This window comes from Rhea pennata, chromosome 12 (assembly GCF_028389875.1).
Source record: "Rhea pennata isolate bPtePen1 chromosome 12, bPtePen1.pri, whole genome shotgun sequence".
Taxonomy (NCBI): Eukaryota; Metazoa; Chordata; class Aves; order Rheiformes; family Rheidae; genus Rhea; species Rhea pennata.
Window position 1 is genome coordinate 10,818,793 of NC_084674.1, and position 26,001 is coordinate 10,844,793.

The 26,001-nt window shown below is 44.7% G+C and overlaps 1 protein-coding gene across 5 annotated transcripts; it reads right to left on the bottom strand.

Annotated features, from left to right (window-relative positions):
* Positions 1–594: 594 nt before the first annotated feature.
* On the bottom strand, positions 595–25,082 carry QRICH1 (glutamine rich 1). 5 transcript variants are annotated; one of them, XM_062585239.1, is made up of 11 exons: positions 24,990–25,082; positions 23,926–23,986; positions 19,854–20,183; positions 10,738–11,757; positions 6,755–6,932; positions 5,997–6,151; positions 5,148–5,262; positions 3,665–3,773; positions 3,127–3,278; positions 2,337–2,427; positions 595–1,529 (listed from the first exon to the last, which is right to left on the bottom strand). In XM_062585239.1, exons 3-11 carry the CDS (start codon positions 20,160–20,162, stop codon positions 1,337–1,339), a joined length of 2,322 nt encoding a protein of 773 aa, XP_062441223.1. In that variant the 5' UTR covers positions 20,163–20,183; positions 23,926–23,986; positions 24,990–25,082; the 3' UTR covers positions 595–1,336. The 5 variants fall into 5 exon arrangements, with proteins under 5 accessions (XP_062441223.1, XP_062441222.1, XP_062441221.1 ...); XM_062585238.1 differs by lacking the exon at positions 23,926–23,986; XM_062585237.1 differs by lacking the exon at positions 24,990–25,082 and having other exon boundaries at positions 23,926–24,283.
* Positions 25,083–26,001: the final 919 nt, after the last annotated feature.

The window sequence follows — 26,001 nt, forward strand, 5'->3', positions numbered from 1 at the left end:
AGTGATCTCCCATTTCAAGCACAACTGGCTACCTGCTGGCCTCAAGAGCAGACTATTTGTTAATGATATAAAATACAGCAACTGTTTAAGATGCAGCAAGGCTGTAGGGTTGAGGTTTACGATCATGAACAATGCCCGAAGCTACATAGCTGCGTTAAACTGTGAAAAAGCTCTTAAATGGCAGGAGTGAGCCACATGGTGCTCCTGGCAGGCCTTTTCCCTCCAACACCCCTCCACCCCGCAGCTAGTGCGGTGCATTTGTAAAAGTCAGGGAGAGGAGGATTTACCTAGGAGTGAAGCCTCACACACTGGCCACAGAATACCAGGACAGACCAACGGCCTGATCTGGTACCAGATTCCATGTTCTTAGCCTGACTTTGAGCTTCCATCAGCAAGCAGACATCCAGGTCCTTCAACAGAAGTTAATTCCCTTCTACCTTCCTAATTCGCAGGGGTGAAAGAAGTCCAGTGGACTCAAGCTGGAAAAGCACAAACAGGGATGAAAACAACCAGATTGCATACTGATCCTTGTATAATGCCCCCCCACCCTCACAGCTCACTCTTCCCCAAATAAAGACACATTGTTCAATGGCATGTTGAAAAGACGTGCTCGTCATTCTTAATAAACAACTAGAGTAAGAATACATAAGAGAAACAGGGTGGTATCTTTATATGATACACAAGTGTATGTTACAAGAATTCCATCAGGCACAGGAGCCTCAAGGTTTAAGGCCTCAATGTCAGGCCAAAAAAGAAGAGTGTGGTAAAGTTTGTACTTTTAACATCTAAAAATGTCACTTAAAGGTCTGAATAGAAATCATTGGGCTTTTTTTTTTTTTTCTTATAAATCACAATTGCAGTTCACTCTCTCCTCTTTCTTCCAAGATAACAGCAAATTAATGTCCAAGCACAAGAAAAGAAGAGATGCCTGCCTCTCCTCCACTGGCTGGGCAGGTCCATCCGTCATTCTGTGCCCTCTAGGCTGCACAGGCTCCGAGGAGACAGAGGCCTCAGCCATCCAGGCCAATCCTGTAGTTCATGTTTTCTACATCATAAAAAAACCAGAGTCAACCAGCAGCTTTCCATAGCTCCCAGCTTGCAGGGGATATGCAGCCTCCAATGGTTCCAACAGTTTGGTGTGTTGGGTAGGATACACAATGGGTAGGTTTTCCTTTAGATTCTTTTAAAGAGAAGAAGCCTAAAAGGGCTTCATAACTACACCAATAAAAAACCAAAAACTTAGGCATCTCCTTTAGTGTAAAAGTCTGTACAATTTATCTTTGCTTGTCCCTCCCCCATCACCCCGCCCCACCCCTTCTGAGCCAAGAAGGATGCCTTAGTGCATGGTGCTGGCATTAGCCACGGCAATAGCTTCCTGAATCTCTCGTATCACCAGGATCCGGGTGAGCATCTGCTCCATCTGCTCTCGGCTGATCGGCTGGATGGAATACCAGATAGGGCTGTTGGGGGCCACCACTGGCTCCGGAGTCAAGTAAAACGTGTCATTCCGGCCTTTCACGCTCTGGGGGCTGTGTGAGGAAGATCAGAAACAACCAGACTAACAGCATGTCCTGGAAGACAGACCACCAATGTCCTCATCCCAGGCTTCACAAATCCTGACAGTGAACAGCTGGCTGATGAGACATGCAGAGGTACTTTTTGTGTAGGTACAGATTTACTCCTATGGGCAACAGTGGTCCCAGGGCTTTTGGGCTATGCCAAGGACAACTACAAGAGAGTAATTTTTATTTCACACTAGCAGTTTTCACAAACATTTGACCTTAAAGGTGTTTCAGAGCAAAGCAAAAATAAGATGCTTTCACACCCAGGCTAGCTACAGAGCCACCCATGAAGAGAAACACATACATTAGTGATCAGAATCATAACTTAAACATGAGTCCTTTGAGACTCCCTCCTATTTCTAAAGTGCTTATTTTTGTTTTAAAAGATAATCTGAATAGAACACTAATCTCAAGTATTCATACTCATCACAAGTAGAGGATGCTTTCAGATGACTTGCTTGGAAGTCACAGGCAGAACAGCGAGCTTATGCCAACACAGCAAACCTTCAGAATGAATACAAGACTAACAGCAGCCAGTTCACAAATCAGGATTTGTCTCTTTAAATAGCAAACAAGTTCCAGTTATATTATTTTATGCAATGACAGACCAAACACCACCCTCTCACTCATCAGTGTCCCAAAACCCACCTACATAAATTCAGGTAAATGCAGAAACTGTGCCAGCATTGAAACACTATTCTGAAAGCTAGGCCAGCTGTAAGATGCAGTTTAACCCAGCCACAAGACAAGCAACCATAGAACAAGAGCTCTCACCATTTGAAGAGGTAGAAGTCATATAGCTTTATTGGACACCTCAGGGGGTTCTCCGGATTCTCAGTCTGCTCTGCATACATGTCATCTGTAACTACAAACGACCCCCCCCCACACCCCCAGCAGTCAGTCAGGTGTTCTGCATGAGAAGTACAACTTGCACAGTGCCAAAGAGCCTCAGCACTCAGAAGCATTTTGTCACCATGCAATAGCTGGCAAGAGGCATACTGTCATCTCCAGGCAAAGCTGCCTGGTTATAATGTCCTCAAACGTTATATGGAGAGCTTGCTTTATCCCAAGGCCATTGAACACCACAGCTCATACCTATCTTCACATTTCTCTTCTACTCGTGCCCAAATTAAAAGAAATTTCAGTACTGAAAATGCAGTGTTTGAGCCAGGAAAAGTCTGGTCCATGCCTTCAGGAGAACAGACTATTTATGTATGCACATACAGGACTTGAGTATTTCCAAAATGAGAAGTCTTCCTAAAGAAGTTTCTCCCTCTGTTCAAAAACACTTATATCCAATACTACTTTTGTGGACAAAAGTAGAACTTAAAAAAAAAAAGTTATCCTTAGCTCTCAGTGAGTCCTGAATGCCTCAGGATAAGGTGTAATACACATTTACTGTTAGAAGGTACTACACTCTTTTAGAGCAAGCATAAAGAAAACTCAAATATCTTCAGCACAGCAGAATTAGAGCCTTAACTTCTTTTGTCCCTACCTGGAGAGATTATGTCTCTCCAAGCCCAGTTAAAAAAAAAAAATCCCAACAAGAACTTCTACATACTACCTTTCTGGCCTGTCTGGTGTATGCCAAGAGCCTTCAGATAGCGGATACTCGTGCTTTTATCCTTGGGATTAGAAGGGTTCTTCTTGGTCTGCCTCAACACCTTAGAGAAGGCCAACTTCATGTGCTGGTCTACTGTTTTCAATAGGAAGTATCTGAGTGGTGAGAAGAGAACACAGGACATTCAGAAGCAAGCAAAAGGTAACAGTCACAACAATGAGGCAGTTATCTCTTTCATCACGGGCCAGACAAGCACTCAAACCAGCACCGAGTTAGACACTGCTCCATCAGCAAAGCATGCAAAGGCCAACAGTTCAATTTCCCCTCTTGCTAACTCATTTCCTTGTTGAACTGCAACTGCTTTGCCTGATAGGGCTGCAAGAGGACTCTGCATACAACCATTCAAAATTCATAATCTCACCTAATCTAGGGCAGCAGTTTCCTGCCAACCCTGACAAGGTATTCAAAGTTTCCTTATTAAAAATCCAAAAACAAACAAACAAAAAAAAAACATTCCCCTCACAAAGACTTAAGTACTTACTTTGTATTAAAAAACATCAGTGTAGTGAGCAAGGTGGAAGGGGAGTGAGCTCCTAGCTGCTTACATTCCCACAGCATCTCTTCTGTTACATGACTGGAGAGGACATAACCTGCAATAAAGAGAAATCAGCATCATGTCAGGACATGGTTACTACAGAAACTTAGGCAGCATTTATACCCTAAGTATGAGGCAGTGTATGAATCCTAAATGAAGGAGAACAAGAGTCTCAATGTGAACATTCATTCCTATGCAAGTTTATTTTTTTAATACATATACACACACACACACACACACATATATATAAATATATATTTTTTTAAAATAGCAGGTGCAGGTACAGTTAGGAGAGACACATACATATCAACCTCAAGAAGTTATAGAGAATCTATTCCTGCAGTACATCTATACATCCCAGACCAGAGAAATAAATAATGCACTTAAACAGATTTTAATTAATGGTCTGACTCCAATGCAGATGCTCTTAATCCAGTAACATGCGAGAGCAGGCAGGCCAGTGTAACAAATCAGCTCTTGGCCCTGTGTGCAGATTTAGTCTGTAGATAGTGCCAAGCGATGTATTTGGACATACGAGTAATCCTCTGATTCTCATATTTTTTTTTCTTTTTTTTCCTTTGTGTAGAATACTATACTCCAAATACACAGATAAACAGAAAAAAAGACAGCAGTATGAACTCCACATGTTGTGGAACGACAAAGCACAGATCAAACAGCCAGAGAGGAGAAAGTATTCCAAAACTCATGGCACCTTAGCCATCAAGTCTCTAACATCAGCTACTTTTCTGAACGCAAGCAAGAGCTTCTTTACTGACATCTAGACATCTAATCAGATCAAAGAGAATGAAGTTGTAAGAAGCCAGATTTCTGCTCTCTGAAGGTGTGATTTCCTACTCCACTTCCCATATGCAACTCTGTCAAAACCCACGTTTTCAGGAACTGCTCCCTCCACCCCTGTCACTATGATCTTCTAGGCATAGGGTTGAGGGGAGCTGCAGCTGACTGCAGCATGTCAGACTCTAATCACTCACTGTTTCTCTCTTTGAAGCTTAGCTGGTCCCGGAGACTGTATCCATCTGGCTACATGACAGCACTCCCAAAGTGACAATATATGCTAGAGGCAAGACGTATTAGTACTTGAGGTGAGGAAGCTTGATTCAGATCTCAAGGATCAGCTGACTTCTGAGTAAGCCAACCTCACAACACCACAAAGTCCCACCAGCTTACCCTCTAATTGGTGGGATAAGCGATAAATAAATAATCCCAAGCAAGGATCAGGGCTAGAGCTTAGCACATTAATAACCTCAATATTCACATGTAGACATTGAACATCTCTGTGAGATTTGTCATAGGGGCATTAAGTACTTATGAAAGGTTTCTGTTCAGAACTACACTCGTGCTGTAGTTTAGTTTCAGCGCTCCAAACCCCAGAAAGTTTTAAAGTTCTTAAACAGAATTAAGTTCTTACCAAGAGGGGAGACACGAGGTTGTACGTCCTTAAGAACTTCATGCAACCACTCAGTGAACCGAATATAGTACAGGTCTGAGAAGATGTCGTCTACTCGACCATTTTCAAAGAGATACTGTAAGAGATTCAAAACACAAGCCAGTACAGTGGCAGTGAGTACACTCCTTTCAGACAAGATTTTATCCTAATAGCCTGCATATCCAGTTATTCAAATACTTTATAAGATAGCGCTGAAGATCCATACATCCCACTTAGAAGAGTTTGAGGACATGTGTGCTGAAGCCAGTAGAAAATAGGTAACCTCAATTACTGTTAATGGAAATGGTAAGACAGGAAGAAAAAACACCTTAAACTAAAGCTAGATGGACTTGACTATTTATTTTAAATGCGTTCACTAGAACTTATTTTACATGACTGTCCTGCAGACACTATGCTCTTTCGGGCTTTAGAGTGAGGAGAGGGATGCCTGACTTGCCTATGGGACTTCAGCTCTGTTGTTACAGCTCCTCCAGAAAGGAGACTAGTTTTGGCAGCCCAGATTTCCTAAATCATACAAAGTTAAATTCTTACCTTAATTTTTGCCATGCTACTGAACTCAGTTACTAAATTCTTCCTAATCTTAACTCATGAACATAAAGCATTGTTGCCTACTAAATATAATTCAAAGTATCTGCACTTAAAGACCATTTAGCAAACAGACTTTTTCCTATGAAATTGTTGGGAAGCTCAATAAAAGCCACGGTCTTTTTTTTTTTTTTTTTTTTTTTTTTTTTTTTAATGGAGAATGCTCTCCACACATTGTGACAAAATGCACAGCTCTGCTGCACATACAGGTGTCCTCCCCCCTACCTTCTGAATACACAGGAAGATATAGTAGAGCACATCTGGATCATAAGGTTCACCATCACCATTTCGAGCTTCTCGTGTCATTAAGCATAGACCATAATTCAGCTCAGCCACAGCTGAAGAGATAAGATCTTCCTGGAACCTCAGCAGCTGACGCCCTGGAAAACAGGACAAAGCCACATCAAGAGTCCTGATTTCTCAGGAACGTCATCCCAATTCTCCAGCTTCACCACTCTATCCAGCAGGCTCGGTACTATCTCACTCTCCCAGTGTAATAAGGAAAGCTGAAATAAATCTTGGGCTGTCAGAGCTACTAGAAGATAAATGGGCAAGAACACAAGACGAAGACTCTCTGCCCCACCAACTGCATCATGATTGTCTCATTTCTCCACATCCACAATGGAACACTGCCCTGCAGCAACAGAAAAAGAGCAACTCCATGACTGTTCTATCAATCTGGCAGGTATGCACAGCCACTTCGTTCTTTCATGCATCAGAGTCGTACAACACCTCTTTCTACTGCCCTCAACCTAGGTGCTCAAGGTGGCTCAGCACAGAGCTACCATACCTCTTGAAATGTGTTCTATGCCAGCTGTATCATGCAATAATACTGCAAAGTAATTCAAAGTTTAAACTGAAACAAAAACAATCACTGACGAAACAAAGGTATTTTCCCAACAGAGGGTTTAACAACTAACATTTTGGTCACTGTCTAATCCCTACTTGAAGGGAAATAAGGGTGACATTGTCACGACACTTACTTCCAATAGGTGCTAGCCTATTTTGGGCTTCCTTTTCCAGCTCTGCATTCTTGGTCTGTGCCCAGCTTTTCCAAACTTCAAGCCCTTCTTCTGGCTTCAGAGAGTTTGGCAGTAGAAGTTCCGGTGAAGTCTGTGGCTGAGGCTGTGGTTCAACTTCAGCAACCTGAACTGTTTGAGCCTATGAAAGAAAACATTTGTTATATACCTGTACATACCTTGGCATGCAACAACTAGACAAAATGAAAGTTACACAGTACTACTAGCTCTAGCCCCAGCATTTCAGCCTTTTGCAACATTTGTCTCTAAAGAGATTAATCCAAAGAATGCAACTTTTGCTGTCTAACCTGTGCTGTTGCTAGTGAAATAGTATTTGTCTCTCCAAGAGCATTTCTGGTTTGAGAGCGCCTATCTGTAATCCTTTAGTGAATCTATACAACCTGCAGCTTGTATTTAGAAATGTCTTGCAAAACGTCACAGGAGACATCATAGGCGTGACTGCTTCTTGCGGTCATACTGTGGAGAAGCTAGCCAGTAGGTTCAAAGGCAAAGGTCTTCAGAGGGTTAAACATCCTCTCAAGAATAGACTTCTGGTCCTCTCAAACAGTGAAATAGATGACTACTAGATTTTGTAGCTGAAATCAACAGAAATGCATCAGAGCAAACTGCTAACACTGTGAACCATCACAAAAGGCCATCTCACCGCAGCAAGAGCAGCCCAAGGCCTCTTGCAGACAGCCCTGAGAGCTACCAGCTAGAGAGACTGGCTGCCCCAGCTGGGAAGAGCAGCAAGGTGGCATAAGCTTCACTGACCATCACTGCTCCAAGCCTAGACAGCCCCGTCTCGCCTGGGGTTCTGGGTATGCATCCATGCAGCACACTGCAGTTGCTGGGCAAGGATGGGGAGGTTACTAGCAATCTGTTGGCAGGATGTAGGTGGGATGTTAATTACACTGTAGGTAATGGGCAGACAGAACAGATACACTGTACAACTTATGGTTGCCTTCCACTACCATACCATTAATACCAACAATCTATACTACCGGACAGCCAGTATTGTCTGCAATTTTTTTTTTTAAAGAGGTACAAAGCAATAATAGCCTAGATCACCAGCATGAAAACATAAAGTTCAATTGCAATGAAACACTCTCATAAACCACAGAATCATTGCTAAGGTAGACTAGCAACTGTTCTGCAAATAGCTAATAGGTCTTCAGACTTTCCGCAAGTTTACTTTGCAACACGGCCTTAAGTCATAGATTACTACGTCAAACAAACTTATCTTACAGGCACCAACAGCACCTATCCAGAAAGGGCAGCGAGACCTATAGCTGCATTCACTCTCCAATCTCCACTACAGCTTCTCAGTCCTGTGCCAAAAAAAGTCTCACGGTTACCTTGACTAAGATTAACCTGAAATTTCATACAGCCCTTAGTCACACAGCTAACCATCTTCAGCTCCCCTGAACATTACAGAGACAGCAACGCTTTCATCAATACAGTTTTTCTTTCTCCTTCATAAGAGCCACCCAAAAAAAGCAAGGCTTTGTTATAGTACATAACTTTTGCTTTAATACTGCCCAGAGAGTCAATTACTAGCAAACATTGCTCTGACAGTATTAGAGAGCATAATGAAAGTGTTGTAGAGACTTTAACAACTGCACCTTACTTAGTATAACAACCACCTCCAGCTAAAGAGGCAGAATCTTTAAGAGCCTCAGACAGGAGTTTTCAAACAGACCAACTGCCTCTGATATTTGCACTGGCTCTGAACAACTGTTTGCGTATCAGCCCCTGCATCACCAGAAGAGCCTACCATAGCTCCACAGGGAGACTAACCGGAAGGGCTCAAGTTTTAGTCAAGGCAACTGGCAACAAAGCTTAATTAGTCAAGCAAGCTGCTGTCTTAAAGAGGACAGGAGTCTACGGGTGAACTGACACCTCATCTTTTAGAAGCTAGGGTTGTTCCTCCTTTCTCCTCTCCTCCTGAATGCTGCCTCATTGCTTCCCATGCAACAGAAACCTTTTCATAGCCAATCATCTCCTTCAGCCCAAAGTGGTAATCTTCTCCCACCGTCCCACAGCCAGCTCATCTAGTTTAAAGGCAAGCAAATAGGCTGGAGTTAATTCATTGAATTAGAAGATGCTTTACCGACTTACATTTTTCACAAATAGAGCAAAATAGCTGCAACTTGCCCAGACTGGCAGCAGTTAAGCTGACATTGTGGCAGGAACCACAATGCAGCAACGAGGTATGAAAGAGTTACTGGAAGAACAAAGCTCACTGCATGGCAATACATCAAGATTCTCATGATATTCCCGCTGCAGCACAATGCCAGAGGACAGTGCAGGGCAAGGAAGTAACTTTCTTTTCGGTCTCACAGCTGTGTTAGGGATAACCACCAAAAGTCGGATGCCCTTCTCTTAGAGGAAGGATGGATGCCTCCAGGACTTGCATGTCTATTTTGGGGGTTATGCAACACCCACTACTCAGGGGAATAGTAACAGGAAAACTCCATCTGATACACAAGAACTGTGGATTGCTGTGCACAGGTACACACAGCATTAGAAGAAGTTTTGTAAGTGACCACTACAGAAATAATATATCCCATTGCAGAGCTCACATGCCAGAAAGGATTCTTTGAATGTGACTGAAGCTCTTAAGATAACAGAATTTCTAGACTTGTTCTAAGTTAAGTAGAAAGGCAAAAGGTTCTATCAGCTTAGTTTGGCCAAGCAACTGACAGTGACAAAGTAATCTCTAGAGTAGCAATACAGGAAAAAAGATGTGATACAAAAGGCTCTTTAAACAGCGAGGGGGGGGGGGGGCAGAACCCACACCCAGCACCCGCTCCCCACACACATCCCTGCACATGACAAGGTCCAAAAGTCACAGCTTAAAATACAGCTTTATGAAAGAGGCATCCAGTAACTGAAAATTGCTCTAGAGACGTAAGGAACCCCTCCCACTGAAGAGGGATGCTTTAGCCCATCAAGATGACTCAGTTCAGAAACAATCAAATATGACTAAGAAAAGCAATCCTCCTTGTCTCAGCGCTTACCGACGAAGTAGTGGGCATATACACCATTACAAATTATTACAAAGTGTCCTTACGGTATTGCTTATAAATGCGGAGTTTGATCTCAACACTAATGCTTGCAGACTGGGATATTTTCGCCTCCACTCCATTCAGGAAAAAAGGTTTTGACAGGTCAATCACTTTTGATTTTTTGGTAATAAAAATAAACACTACTTGTCCTTGCACATATAAGACAGGGCATTAACAGCCTTAATTATTCAAGTTTTAAAAGTCAGCCTAAAATCATCTATGGCTTACAGATAACAATAAAGTCTTTAAGAAAAAGAAGCAACAAATTTGGCTGCTGCGTTTGCCAAGCACTCTACAAAAAGATGCCTAGTCGCCACTGCTCATTTATGTTCTTGCCCACCAAGCATTTACTGGAAACAGGACACAGCATTACAGATACATACATCTAGCCTATAAAATTAGCTCTGACAATCAGATTTCAACACTTTACCTAAGCACAGATCTGCTAAGGTCTCCAACTGCAGCTCTCTACAAAGTAATCAATGAGTAGATGACTAGTATTTGCAGAAAAGACTTTTTTGCTGCAATTGTCCCTCCCTTTCCACTGCAATCCCTAGAATGCCTCAGGAGAACACTGCACAACTCAGAGTACCTGCCACGAAGAAGCTAGCAATGAGCATATATATAAATTTACACTACAAAGATCAACATGGAACTTTCTTCCGTCAATTTTTGAGTCTTATAATTACATTCCAAATAACACAGCCCAGTTCTACATCTGTCAGGAGTCAAATGCCATATGTCACACTCAGACTACTGGGATGAGACATCTCTGCTCCCTAGATACCAGCTGACCACAGATATCCTCTCTCTCTCTCGCCACAGCATTTGCAAATCATTAATCAAAGACTGAGACCAAGAAGCAGTTCAACTTACCGAGCAAGTGACTTGTAATTGCTGCTGCTGCTGCCCCTGCTCCTGGGGAGTGGGCTGCTGCTGTTGCTGCTGCGGGTCCCATATGTGCACTGTCTGTGCTGTATTCTGGTATGTCCCTGCCACAGCCTGCACTGCCACTGGAATGTGGATGTTGCCATTCATAAACTGTGCTGGAAAGAGCGAATTAGCAAGAGTCTGCACCACTTCCTCGTGAGAGTTCTTCACTACCGAAGTACTTCCCACCATCTTATCCTTGTCATCTTCCAGCTTCACAGTAGCCAGCGTTGTTGGTGAGCCGCTGACGTGGACGGCATTGTAGGCCTCCTGAGGGATGGCGATGTGAGTTATGTTTTGCTGCTGAAGGTCACCACGTGGTTGAGCAGAGTAAACGGGGATGGTCCAAGTCTCTCCAGTGGGGCTAGTAATGGTCCCAGTGGCACTGTACAGGTGGGCACTGTCCACTGTTAATAAGTCTGGCCTTAAAGAGACATAACTTTGCTGCTGGCCCTGAGGAATGGCCAGCACTGTGGCAACTGGCTGCCCTGAAATAGCATACGATACAGTAATAGGCATGTCCACTTTGCGTTTCTTCACTGGCTGAAGGACACTAGCAGTGCTGATCCGCCGCTCTCCCTCTCGTGGAGAGCCTTGTTGAGAAGGTGGAGGTGACAGCGCTCCAACTGTCTGGATCTGGATCTGCTGGCCACCAGTAATGGCTTGTCCTGCCACCAGCTGGGCCTGGATCTGCTGGTGCTGTATGTGTTCCTCCTGTATCTCAGCAGCCTGAATCTGCTGGGCAGTCTGCACATGCTGCACTTGGATTTGAGCTGCCTGCAGCTGAGATGGGCTGGGGCTCTGAAGAGATTGACTCTGTATTGTCTGGGACGCCTGCTGCTGTGCCTGGCCTTGAATCTGCACTTGGACCTGTATTGGTTGCTCTGAAGCTTGATGGACAGTGAGTTGGGGAGAGAGCTGCTGGGCGGAGACCTGCTGCGGTGACTGCTGGACCTGGACCTGAACCTGCAACAATATCAAATCAGCAGTTAGAGATCAGCAAGTGTCAATGATTTAACGGTGTGGCCTCCCACCACCATGGTCCATCACCGGAGCTCTATGCTCCTGGCCTCTTGGCTCAGTTTTATGACTCCATATACTAATTCTCTACAAAAGAGAAAATGAAACTGAGACACTACTGGCTTGATGACACAAGCAGAGTAGATGTTGCATTTGGTAGTGCTGCACATTTTTCTGTTGTTCTCAGCAGAACAGTGCCTGAGCTAAGTTTCTCCTCCATCCTCAGAAAATTCTATGGGCTCATGCCAGCAGACTTTCTTGGAAGTCGAAAGACAGTCTCCAGAGCTATTTACATTGCTACAATATTATTTCAGCACAGGCTTTGCTATAGCAAGTCTTTGAGGTCATCTCTGATGTTAAATTTATCTTGCTACAAAATGCAGGAGCTTGCTTCATTCTCATTATGCCCTAAAGCAATTTTAATGCTTCCAACCCCAGTCCCCAAAATGGCTCCAGGATCACTTGACAGCAACAAGCACTATGAAATGATAAGTTGAAACTAATGTTTGGCTTTTTCCACACAAAGCAGAGAAGCATTATTTTGAAATCAAGTGTTAAGTAGTATAGCAGCACTATACAAGCAGGTGTCAACACAGGAAAAGTTGTCAGTGTAACCTGAATCTCTGTCATGCTCTAAAGGGCAACATTGAATTGTTTGTTCTTTAAACTTCAGAAATATTTCTTTGGCAGTGATAATGAAATGCTAACTGGGCATTAGTTATTTACTTATTCCACTTAATTCCATTTATTGTCCAACTTATTCAGCTGTATTTTCTCACTTGTTCACTTGCACAATGCTGAATAATAAGGGCAAAATATTTTTAGAGTTGGATCCAAACAGTTCATTTTAGTTTGAGGGGAAAAAAATTTACATACTCATTCCACAGTCAAGAGGGCACTTTAAGGTGTCCAAAGGTATCCTAGGAATATACTTTGGAATTGATCACTTCTCCTAAACTTACAGGGAACAAGGTGAGTACAAATCTCTCTCTCTCCTGACATATTACTTCCAGCTCAGACAGTGAGCTAGATATAATGCATTAAAGAGCCCAATGAATCTAGCCTCCGTTAGCTTACGCAGTCTCCTTGTGAACCTATCTGCTTGAAATGAGAAGTAATCTGCGTAGCGACCCTTCTGTGAAAAAAAGAACTCGTATCAATGTCCACATGTCCAACAACTGCCACACTATCTAGAAGCAGTCCAGGAGCACACTTGGAGTTAGGAGTCAGAGGTAGCCCAAATACAAAGTTTTGATCTGCACAGCGGAACACTTTACACTCCAGGCCACACTCAACACAACTGCTATCTTTACTCCCTTCTCAAGGCACTACATGAGCTTTGCTCTTATCTTCCGGATGCTTCACTGCTTTGTCCCCCCAGACCTAAAGAGCCACTTTGTTGCATTTGCCTTGTTCTAGAAGTGATATTCCAGGCTCTGCGATCATCTGCTTTGACAGGCTTCCTTAATGCTGCATCTTAAGTGGGTAATTAATTACTCAACCTCTTCTTTCAAATCCAACTTTGAGATGCGGAGTTTTACAAGTGGTACTTATGAAAGCCCTTTGATAGTTAAAATCATCAACATTGATGTATTTAGTCATAAACCCATATTTTCCCCACTCATATTCTCACTTTTCTAGCTCACTTATTTAAGTCTGACAAGCTACCCTAATATTCACACAGAGGCTGCACACTAGTTAACCTGACAATACCAACAAGAACTACCAATCAAGTCTACACTTTGTAGATATTAAAATATATATATATACATACATACATATATATACATATACACACACACACACACCCCCATCCATCTCCCAAAGTCACTTCTAGAAAGTCTTAAAAATGTTAAGGATTCTTACAGGCTTTTTTTTTTTACGTCACCTCCTGTTAAGAACTAATTTTATTCCCAGGAAGAGCAGCAAATTTAAAGGTTCCTGCTGAGCTATATGCAATATATTGTAATCCAGATGATGTGGATTTTATGCAATTTCCAGCAAGGTAACAAGAAACTTATGACCTTGTGCCAGCACGACAGTTTAAAAAGCTGCATCGAGTGATTTGATCAGACAGTTAATTGAAAAGGATGAAGTCATCTATGGGACACTTTTTTTCATTCTACTTTGATGCTCATATACTGCCCTACAGACTGGCAAAAAAAAAAAAAAAAAAGCCCAAGCATATGCCTTACCTGTGGCTTGTTCTGGGAATCTGCACAGGCTGACTAAGAGCACCTTAATGTACTCATTTCCTGTGCATAAAAAATTTTAGATTATAGTCCTGCTACTGCTTTAGTACATATAAAGCTACCACTCCCCACCACACATTAGTGAAGACAAGAAAGTCTGCTCCTGCTCTCAAAAAATTTTATCATGCAAGCACAACTAAAAAGGTAATTAAGTGGGTTTAAGCAAGCAGCATCTCTAGAACTAAGAGCAGACAAACTGAGATTGCATTTCCTTTTTTCAGCTTTTAGATCCTAAACCTACTATCTCTAAAATCCTTGGGCAACTTCCACTACTTTCAGGATGTGAGGAATCACGACCTAAGGTCATACGATACCCCCCTAGACATAAATCCTAACTACTGGAACTAGGATGTCTTACTACTGCTTTTGAGTTCACACAGCATTAGTTTTAACATCCGAAGAATAAGCCCAGACCCATGCGAGGTGATAAGTCTGACCTCAGAATCACAGAAGTTCTCCATACAGCAAGCCATTGGCACCAAACCACCTCATTTTGCAGTAGCTCCCTCTTTATTTTGCAAGTAGCTTGTGTCTAGGAGTGCTGCAAGTATTTATTTCCAATTTGCACACCCAGTCTGAGACTGAAGCATCTTGAGCTAGCCTCATTGTCTAACTTAAGATCCGAGAAGGCTGAAGAATTACTCTGAACATCATTTGTGATTGACTTTTAAAGAAGACTCTACACAAAGAGGAATGCTTTTAAATTTACCGGCCAAGACCAACAGAGAAGCCTTCTATCTTCTGCACAAGGTGAAGACTGAAAGTAACTGTGCATTATGCTGGGAATTCCTGGGTTATACTGTTGCAAAAGGGGAACATGCCAAGTTACCAGTACTGAAAGACTGCTTATTGTCAAAAGTTTGAATGGAACACCATGAAAAGATGTACTTCCCAGAAGGCTACTATCACATAGAGAAACACATTTTACCACAAAGTATCTAGAAGTTTGACCAACTACTAGCTGACTAGAGAATCAAAAGCAGTGGAAGTCAAGGCAGAAAAATAATGCTCTAGCAAGTGAAAATGGTTGTTTTATAAGCTTGAAAGAGAATCTTTTGTTACATTAAGCTCAAAACCACATTCTGTCTAGGACTGAGTACATGCAAAGAGAAAAATAAGAAACTCCATGAGCACGGGAACAAAAAGCCTGGTTTCCAAAACATTCTTCCCCCCTCATGGTTGACAGACTAACTCCAACTAAAACTCGCAAGAATATTCATAATGTCTGCCCTCTCTGATTCTTTGTTAAGCAGAGACCCCACAACTGCAGAACTGCAGTTCTGAAGTAATTAAATTGAAAGAATGCACAAGCAAAGGAAATCCCATTTGTGGACTGACTGGGTTACTTCCTAAAATCACACTTTAATCAAAATTTCTCCGCTGGTTACAGTATTCATACCAACTCCTACCTGCATGGATTTTCTAGCATCTAGTCTGCTCTAGAGCACTAACATGCTCTTAGATATTTGCCTGAACACATCTCCATGTCCTGAAACTGTATTTACGCTAGCAAATAGTGTGATGCAAAAAGAACAGATCTTCAGAGCAAGACTAAAGGACCTCGTGTCCCTATAGTAGGCATTCCAGGAGATTTTACTTCAGACTTAGATGCGCATTTTCCAGGCCAGACTAGACCTATCTGCAACAAGACTACCTCTTATGGCTTAGTTTCATCTGAAAGGAATCCTCACTGATAGGCTCCAAACCAGGAGTGGTAAGCAGGAGCAGGGCAGACTTGCTGCAGGAGAACACTTCAAATAAACCCCCAAAATAACTTACTTGCACCTCAAACCTCCACACCTGAGCAAGCTGACTGAAATCAACCACTCGGTCAAAAAGTTAATGACAGTAAGAGAACTGTAATCTCAATTTTTTCAGCCCAACTTAAAGAAATGAGGAAAGTGTGAGCCTTAAGAACTGTCCTAAGCCAAAATTATTCCAGAATTAAGAACATTAACATTGTAATAAAGGGTTCCTTCCTACATCTTGGCAAAAAGTTACCTGACACATAGGTACAAATATAAACTAGACCTGCAATACAGAGTAGATAAAAACACCGATCACTTAAGCAGCAGGAAATGTTGAACTTGTTATACAGCTGCTTTACAGGAAGTGCTTTGCTATCTACCAAAGTAAACAAGGTCTATGGGGAGCGTACAAGTCAACTGTTCAGAACAGCCGCCAGCCTCTCACTCTTGTGTTTTTCCTCTGCTCATTCACCAGCTTCTGTAAGATAATTCCACTTGCCATAAACATGCCTTTTACATGTTTGAACAGTTCTAACATCCAGACTATGTTAAGATACACACTGGGGCAGGATTTACACCCAAGGTACTTAAAACACGTGAACCAGGGAAAATAAAACAGCTCCTCCTCTTAAAGAGAAATCTATTTCTATGCATAAGAACGGCCATCTCTAAAAACACTCTACTATTGACTACAATCATACTTTGAAGAGACACACTGATACCTAGCAGCTAGTATTAGTTAGCATTTGCCATACTAATCTATCGTTTGGATGCTTTCAAAGAAATGAAAAGGAGCCCTACCTTTTGTTAGAAAAAGAGAGGCTAAACTTCAGAACTAAGATGGGAGGCAGGAGGAAGAAGAAAGCCATATCCAAAGCTAAGGAAAAATACATTCTTTGCAGAGTCAGAGAGAAAAAAAAAATTCCTCTGGGCTACTTAAGTGCATCTTTCCCTGCCTTACTTCATTAATACCAGCCAGCTTCCTATAACAGCCTGAAGTCATAGAACAGAGACTGGGGAAGACTGAAAACAAGTAAAAGCCAAATAGTTAACTGTTCAGTTTCTTACATTCACAAGATGTAAGTATAATTTATGCAGGTATTTAACCATCCCCTATACAGGTCTGCAATCTTGCTCAGCTGTAGCGTCTCACCTCAATTCCAGCCCAAGGAGTTCTTGCTATTTAGCCAAAATCTTATTAAAGGGCTGGAACAGAGCATTTTCCCTGTATGTATTGTGTATATCCTAAGCAAAAACACCTTACTCTCCTCTGATGTTCTTTCTGCTAAATCTTTTTACTGGTGAAAAGAAGAAGCAGAAAGAAGAGGTTCACTGACTACTGCAGAAACACCATATTCAGCAAGCAAGTCAATGTTAACACCCTTTCACCCCAGTATCATCAGTTCTATAGGACCTCAGTGTACAAGACCAACTAGCAATAATCTTGCCAAAGACAGCACTGGAAAAACCTCTTACTTGACTGCAGCAAAACACACCTCTTCCTAAATAGTACAGCACAAAAGTACATCAACTTGGGATACAAAACTCTTTCTTAAGATTGCTCCAGACACTTGTATAAAACTTAACTCAAAAACTGAGTAGATAGAACAAACCAGTTAACTGTCTGACAACAGTCTGTTCAACCTTACTGACAAGAAAACTCTAAAGTATTCAAGAAGGAATTAGAGAAATACACTAAGGTTGTTCTCCTTCAAACTGAAAGTTTATTTTCCAAGATAAATAAGAACAGCAAGCAGTCATGTACTGTTGCCATTTGTTCAGAGCAAGATCTAGAATGAAATCTGTGCAGTCTGCCTATGATCATAAGGCTCTCATCAGCACTTGCAACTGTGAAGTTGCATCCGACTGGTCATATTATTAGTCACCTTCAGTACCACTGTCACCCAGCTAGACTTCAGTACTTCACTCTTCCACTGATTTGCGATTGGGTTAACAAAAACTAAGTGTATTTTTGAGTAAAGTACTGGGATGACAAGTTTGATCAAAATCTAAGAGGTTTCAGGGGATGAACCAAGTTTCTCAAAAGATAAAACAAACAGCATTTAGCAAACAAGGCAGAACAGCTAAAGTAGCTCAACAGCCAAGCTAATATGCAAAAGCATCCTAAAAACAAACTGGGATGAAGCACTGATTTCATCCCATATTATTCTGCAACTGACTTCCTTGTGGTCCACATCTAAACTCTTCAGGTTTTACTGGCTAAGGTTCTGTGGCTGTGTGAACAAGATGGATCAGACGCACTTCTCTGGTGAAACAAGGCAGATCCCAAAGTTGTCACAAAATCCAACTTGGTTCAAGCACCATGCTGTGTTACTGCTGCCACAGCAACAGTCTTGAAATAGGTAAATACTAAAGCCTAGTTTTAAAGTTAATCACACCTTGATGAGAAATCTTGAAAGAGAGAAGAACATTAAAGCCCTGGCAGAGGGGTAAGGACACTTTCCCACCCCAGTCCTTGCCAATGCTAATTCATTTATTCCAAAATAACACTAAGACAGTTGCTGAAATGCACGTGAGCCCAACTGCTCTGATGCACAAAAGCTACAGTCCTATTTAGTACCAGGTTATGTTATCTGAGTGTTCTAGGAGTTGGTAACAGACCAAAGCAATTTGCAGGGTAGGCAATACAAAATAGTAATTATGGTTTGTACTGAGAGCCATGAAAGCAGATGTTTTAAAGCACAGTTGCATCAAAAACAAGGGGGAAGAGCGCAGACAACATTCCTTAAGCAAGCTGTTCAAGGGCGGATTTTTGATAGATATTCTTCGTAGTCCCTAGAGCGTGGGCCATTTAGTTTAAAAAATAGGAACAGGGCTCTGGCAGCAACTCTATGGTTATTTTCAAGAAGGTCAGGTGCTTATTTTTCTCTAGAGTGTAATGATATATGACCTCCCTCCCCATCTGCCGTACTAGAAGGTTTGGAAGGGTCAGGTCTATTCAAAGACCTGAAAGTCAGAACTATTCAAAGTTCTGAAAGGAGGCAGCAGCAGGAAAAAAAGTGGTTCCTTGAGATTTTTACAACTGGTTTGGTACCAACAACATCTTCAAGACTGAGGCAACCCCCCCCAAAGAACAAAACAAAACAAAACCCCCAAACTCTTACTTCTAATGAAAATGAAAAAAAAACCAAAATCTTGAGTGAAAATCTGCTAGCTAGCAGAACCAGAAGCATCCTTGATCAGTTTTAAGTCACGAAGAAATTCAATTCATCTGTCCTTCCATAAGACTTAAGGCTTTTATACTCCCAAAGCCTTATGACACAAGTTACTGTAGGGCAGTAAGTTAGAGTATGAACAGTTAGCATTCATTTACTCTTTAGAGAGTAATTGCAGGTGAAGCACCCAGTGAAAAGCGACAGTAACTTTGCCTTTACTGTAGGATGTCAGTGTGCATATGAGCTGTTGAGAAGTCTGTTGTTCTGTGGACTCATGGCACTGTACAAACAAATAAGCTTCCCTGACACACATATATCTTTTAGAACGTCTTCCTTGAAAGACAGCTTCCCTGGTCGATAATTTAAGTTGACCTTCCCTGTATTTTCCCCCAACTTGAAGGCCAGCTCAAGAACAACATTCCCAATGTTCAAGTAAAATCGTTTTAAAGAGTATTGATTTCATCAAAAGTGTGAAGGAGTTAGATCTCATGACCACTCTAAACAACTAGACAGGGAAACTAAGATCAGCAGAGGGGGAGGGGTATTTATAGCTGCTTCACACACAGTGCAAGGCTTCAGGGAGTTGTGTACATGCCAGAACTGTCAACCATTTCTCAAATAGGTTACACCACTACATTGCTATGTACGCTGCTCCTCCTACAATGGGGCTCAATGGAAGCAGAATTAAGAGAGAAATTTGCTATCAAACTCCTTAAATTAAAGGGAAATAAAGCTGTTTTATATAAAAGTTATTAGCCCTGTCTCTTCAGTACTTTTTTGTTTTTTCAGGTTAGACAGTAGCTGGCTCTGAACACCACTCCATGTGTTAGCAGATCATATATATGTTCAAAAATTATGATGCTTACCTGGACTTGCTGTGGTTGCTGAACCTGTATCTGCTGCTCTTGCGGAGTTTGCTGCTGGACACTGGTTGTCACAGGACAAGCAAGTTCAAGCAAAGACCCAGCCACTTCCGTGCTGTCCGTGTAAATACAGTTGCCACCTTGCTGGTAAACCATTGTGGTAGTGGCTGTCTGCTGAAACTCCTGCAGAGCTTCCGGCCCCTTGGAAGCAAGGGAGTCCAGAAACTCCTTCATCCTGTGCTGGGGGATTGTTCGTGCCTTCACACGGATGTATTCTTCAAAGGAAATGGTGTTCTCCAGAGAATTATTCATATTGCAAGGTCCTTAGGGTACCTTAAGGAAAGAGAAAGGTAAACTCTTAACCACAGCACTCCTATTGTGCGGGGATATTCCCAACTCCAGTAACTCATTTCTCACCCTAAGTACCACATGAAAACTAGCAAACACGCATAGCCAGATGCCCCGAGACAGATGCTTTAGTTTTACAAGGCATCTTGTGCTAATACACATTTATCTAATTAACCTGCAGCAGCTCAGAGAAGTCTGAAGGATACCCACACATAACTAAGACACCTATTTAAAGAGTTCACTGCCACGAGAAATCTTCTTCCAGCATTGTATTTAACACAGATAAGGCCAGTCCAGTAACACACTAAATCAAGTCACACTGTTTCATTTGTTCACAGCATGCAGTATTAGTGACAGCAGCCATGGATCAATATCTGTGGCCCTGTTCTGCAGTCACAGAGGCGGGAGAATGAAGCAGCATGTTCTGGCAGGCCAGGCAGTCCTATTCTAATCAGCTAATGGGAAGCACAACGGAAGAGCATCAGATGCAGCGTTCAGCCACGCTGCTATTAGGACTAGGACAGCCCTATTGATTTGAACCTAACAAGCAAAAGGAAATGAGCACTGGAATTAAGAGATTCCTCAAACTGGGAACTAGAGACATAGAAAAGGAGAACTCTGGAAATGGGAGAGGCAACTGCAGCATCACTACTTGATACCTCTTTGTTATGGGAAGAGGTTAGCATGAAACATGCTATGTATGAAAACAAGAGAGAAAGAAAAAGAAAACAGAAGATCAGGGAGAAAGTGAGAGCAAGGAAAAAAAAATCCACTTGAGAACATTAGAAAGCTCTAGCGTTTGCTTCCTGACTGCATTCTCCTCTCTCTGTTATTGGCATATCTTGTTTAAACCCAGAAATAATTTCTGCAATGAGTATTCTGTTAAGACACTAATTAGTCCTGATACAGGGTAAACAGATTTCAGCTATAACACTGCCAGCTGCTGAGATGGTCATGAAAAACAAAAGTGAAACAGAACAAGATTAGGGAACTCGGTACTACTAGATCAAGCTGTGAAGGGGAAGAAAAAGTGACAAACACCACTGATATACATGAAGACTATAATTCTAAATAAAACAGGCATGAAAAACAAAACCACTTATGTAGTTTTTCAGTGATTTGATCAAGTGGAACCACAACACAAATATTTGATTAGACACTAGACTTCAACAGCCTGCCTGCAAATGGAAGTTAGTTCAGGCTCTCAGCAGTGCTACACCTCAATGTAATGGTGCTCTACAAGTCCAATTCCAATTCCCACCAAAATCAGAAGGAAATGGAGCAGATCTTAACACCACTCTTTGCTGCTATATGACAGTAGTGTACATACCACAAATTTATGCAGAGGTTCAGTGCTAATGCATCGGACCAGGCTCACAGAAAACAGGAGTATCAAACATAAGGGAAACACATGAGGCAGTTCTTGCTGAATATACAATTCATGGGGTCTTTAAGCCACAAATGTTGCTGTAATAGACTACTAAAGAAAATACTCTTAAAACATTCATCACTGTTTAGTGGTAACAAGCACATGCTAATAGTGTTCACCGCTATTATTATTAAATGCAACAATTCTGTAGAAGTCAGCAACACAGAGGCTCCTGCAGAGCCAGAGCTAAACAGAAGAAAAACCCAAACCTCCTGTCTCTCAATGATTTTGACAAATTTTCAAGCCAGCTCTGTGTGACAGCACTAATAAGACTATTCACTCAGTTGCTGACTCAATGAAGTTTCTCCACAAGCCACCCAAGAATGAGCTAAGTATCTCTGTAAGCTCAGCACTCACCTTTTCCTGCTGAAGAGCTGGCAACACTAACTGCTCAGTCAATACTCTGTATCTCTCTACAGGACACATTCTTAACCCTTTCCCAGGTGACTGCTGACTGTATGTCCACGGTGACCAAAGGAAGAACGCCCTTGTTAATGCATCTTCTTTGACTCAGACAGGCCCTTTACCAGATACAGTCAAATGAATCTTGCACCTAACTGTAAGAAGCTCCATTAGTTCTTTAAAGCTGGAAAACACAGACTGAGTGATTAGCTTGCCCAATTTTTCTGCTTACAGCTTACAAATACTTGACTTCAGCACCACAGCTGGGCTTTCAGAAGCACATAGTCATCTTGCTACCCACTTAGAAATACATTAGCGGACACAGCTTTCAGGAGGAAAACTTTTCTGAAAAATAAGTCTCGAGGATGCCAAGCTGAGAACCCAGAGAGAACACTACAGGTGCTATCTGCTGCTACAGTGAAGCTTGCATGACAGCTAGCTGCCACTGAGCGGGATGCACCCACCTCTCAGCAAAGGTCCTGCCTACTTTCTTGCTCCTGCATTGGTGCTTATTATGGTGCAACAGCTCAGGGAATCAAGTCATAGGAAGCTATTTGCTTTCTGTTAATTGTGTCAAGGGAGAGAGCAGGGAGACAAGCTGGGCCACTATTTTCAGCAGCAGTTATCCATTAGCCCTAACAGCTATGCAATGTCACCAGATTACATCCTGATAAGACTCATATATTACTTTTGGGAGTCCAACCCTTCAGCTGAGAGCTGCTCATATGTACTCTGCTCCTCTGCAGCAGAGGCCAGAAACCCCAGTGCATAAGCAACAACCCCAAAGATCAGAACTCCACCACCAAATCTTCACCTACCTCTTCCAGCCATCAGGAAGGTGAACATACATAGCATGAATTCTTTAGATACAAATCCTTGGCCTGCTCAGTTGCTCCATCTTAAATGGTTCTCTTCAGCAATCATCAAAATCAAAAGCCTACTAGTCTGCTCTTGCAAGTCTTCTCCTGTCACAAGCTGCTGGAAGTAAGCTCTCTTTCCTTTGTCTACCATGGAGAGTCTTCGCTGTTATCCAGATAAGTTTATTACACTGAGAGTTACTAATGCCTAGAACAGTGAAATGCTTACCCAGACCACTATAGCACCTGAAGTTCCAATCACAGATTAGAACCTCCGTGCAACCACATCATCTATTAAGCATAGTTCCCGCTCCAAAAAAGCAACTTCCTTTATAGTTTTAGAACTTGCAGAATCTGCTTTCCAGTACTGGCAATGAGAAAGGAGCTAAAGATACCACTGGTAAAAGAGCAGGCAGCACTAAGTTTCTTTCAGAACCACCTGCGCAATTAAGGAGAGGGAGCGGGAAAATCAGGCTGAACAAATCACTCACATTCTTGTCAGTTTGAAGGCATCTTAAGGGTTTTCAAGTAAAAGAATCAAACTGCTTAAAAACTGCACTTCACAAAACTCTGTGCAGAAGCAGAGGTACCAGATCCAGCTGGAAATTCAGCAAAGTAACTTCGTATTCAGAGAGATTTTATTAATACTCAGAAGATCAGGGGGGACAGACAATAAAAACTGTTCCTGACTGAAGTTTCCTTTACAACTCAAGAGTGCAGTTGCTGCTTTTACTGTTATTATATCAATTTACGTATTCCGTTGAACTAGTAGATATCTGTTAAAAATAGAAAATATCCATCCTTACTTGGCAGTATGTGTTTTTAACACTGTATTTTAAAAATGAAGTAAGAGCGTCCAAGCAATAAGCTTTCAATACAGGAATGTAATTCCTCCCTGCCTAGGGTAACTACATTTTCCAGGAAATAAGTTCAAGAAACTCTTGAAAATCATGAGCACATATGGTTAGTTCATAAAACTTAGACTGAGGTTACTGAAAACACACACACAACTTGCAGCATGTGGACAATCTGGACTCACCAGTCACCATGTTGCATGTATTTCTGCTGCTCTTGTCCTGAGCTCTTAGACTTGTAACGTTCTGGAGAAGACAGAACAAAGAAGCCCTTTCCATCCCCAGTTCCTCTTTCTTTATTAAAAACCATTTTTTAAAGATTTCATTGGTTAAAAAAAAATCAGAAAAGGAAAATATGATCATCTAGAGGTTCTTATTTAAGGCTTGTGAGATGCCCAATTTCTAACGGATTTGTTCCTTGGTCTGAGTACAGGTCAAGGAAAGCTGGCGCTGGCATGCGCGCGCCTGCCAAGCACCCAGCCGCCGCTGACACTGGAGTTACTGGAAGGCAGAACTTAGAACAAGGCAGCAGCAGTGACAGGAGCCAGAGTCCCTCCCTGCTCCCCCGCCCCCCGCAGGTGCTCCAGGCGCAGCGCCTCCGCGGCTGCGGCCAGGCCCCCCGCAGCGCCCAGGCCCCGCCGCCACCAGCGGCGGCCCGGCCTCGCCCCCGCCGCGAGAAGGGGGCGCCGAGCCCGCGGCGCCAGCACAGCCCCTCCGGCCATCCCCGCGCCCAGGGCCGCCGCCGCCTTGGCGGCCCCGCGGGAGGCGCCGCGCCCCCCCCCCCCCGTCCCCCGCGGGAGCCATGTTGGGGGAATCGCCGGCGACGGCGGCCGCCGAGGGCCGCGCCGCGCCGAGGCGGAGGCCGCGCCTTCTGGCGCGCGCGCGCTCCCGCCGCCGCCGCCGCGCGTGCCCGCAGGAAAGGGGCCGCCCCCGGGGGGGAGGCGGGGACGCGCCCGGCCCGGGAGCAGGGTGCCGGGGGGGGGGGGGGGGGGGGGGGAGAGGGGGGCCGCGCGCGCGCGCCCCCGCGGGGCAGACAGAGTGCGCGCGCCCGGCAGGCGGGGCCGCGCCGCGGAGCCGAGCCGAGCCGCGCCGCCCCCTCCCCCTCCCCGCCGGGCCCGCGCCGCCCCCGGAACCGCCGCCGCCTCCCCCCGCGCGCGACGGGAGGCCCCGCCCGGCCCGGCCCCGCCGCCGCGCGCCCCCCCGGCCCGGCGGCCCCGCTGCGCCGCCGCGTGGCCCGGCCCCGCCTCACCCCGGCCCCGCCGTCGCCGCTGCCTCGCGCCGCCGCCGCCTCGGCCCCGAGTCTTTTCCCCTCACAGCTCCCTGGGCGCCATCTTACATTCAACCCCCCGCAGCCAATCAGCGCGCGGCCCCGGACTCGCGAGAGCGCGGCCCCCAAGCCCCGCGAGAACTCCGCGGCGGGGGCCGCCCCACGCCTTAAAGGGGCCGCGCCGCGGCCGGCGCCGCGGGCCGGGGGCGGCCGCCGGGGGGCGCCCCGCGCGCCGTGCTCGGCGCTGCGCGCCCGTGGGCAGGGCACCCGCGGCGCTGCGGGCGTCGGGCCGGGCCGGGCCTCACGCCCAGCCCCATGAGCCCGCGGGCAGGGCCGTGCATGGCCCTGTGGGGCTGGGCCTGGGGGACCTGACCAGCCCCGTAGGGCTGGGGGCAGGCCCGGCCCCAGATGTTCCCAGCTCCGTGGGGCCAGGCCCAGGGACTAGCATGGTCCTGTAGGGCTGGGGACGTGTGGGGCTGAAGACCATCAAGGGACAGGACCAGGGACACAAGCAGCCCCACAGGGCTTGGGGTCAGGCGCGCTCCAGGCCCCTCGGGGGGCTGCGCCCCATGGAGATGGCCCACATGCGGCTGGTGGGGGCGGGCCGGCACGGGGCCAGCCCCAGCCCGCGGCGGCCGTGGGGCGACGCCAGCATCGCCCTGGGCTGGCGCCTGCAGGTGCCTCTGCCCCCCGGGCCCCTGGCCGGCGCTCATCGAGCAGCCCCGCTAATGAAGGCGCCGCGGCGCGGCCCCTGCTCCATGCGCCGCCGACGGCTCGCCCCAGCCGGCGGCTCAGCCCTGGGCAGGGACAGCCGAGACTCCTCATGGCGCCGGGGCCTTTGCCGTGAGGAGCCCCCTCCTCCTCCCCCCTGCCCCGAGGCGCCGACCCGATGCCGAAGGTGGATGGAGGCAAGGTGCAGCCCCGGCGGCGGGCTGTGGGTGAGCACGAGCTGCGCCGCGGAGGCTGCAGGGGCCTCCGGACCATTACAGGCCTC

What these genes read in the sequence shown, in the direction of transcription:
- QRICH1 (XM_062585238.1), bottom strand. Translation starts at nt 20,162, where the DNA reads ATGAATAATTCTCTGGAGAACACCATTTCCTTTGAAGAATACATCCGT. An exon ending in TCTTCCTGTGTATTCAGAAG is followed by an intron (nt 5,263 to 5,996) that starts GTAGGGGGGAGG and finishes AATCTCTTACAG; the next exon opens with TATCTCTTTGAAAATGGTCG. An exon ending in CTGATGTTTTTTAATACAAA is followed by an intron (nt 3,279 to 3,664) that starts GTAAGTACTTAA and finishes CTCACCACTCAG; the next exon opens with ATACTTCCTATTGAAAACAG.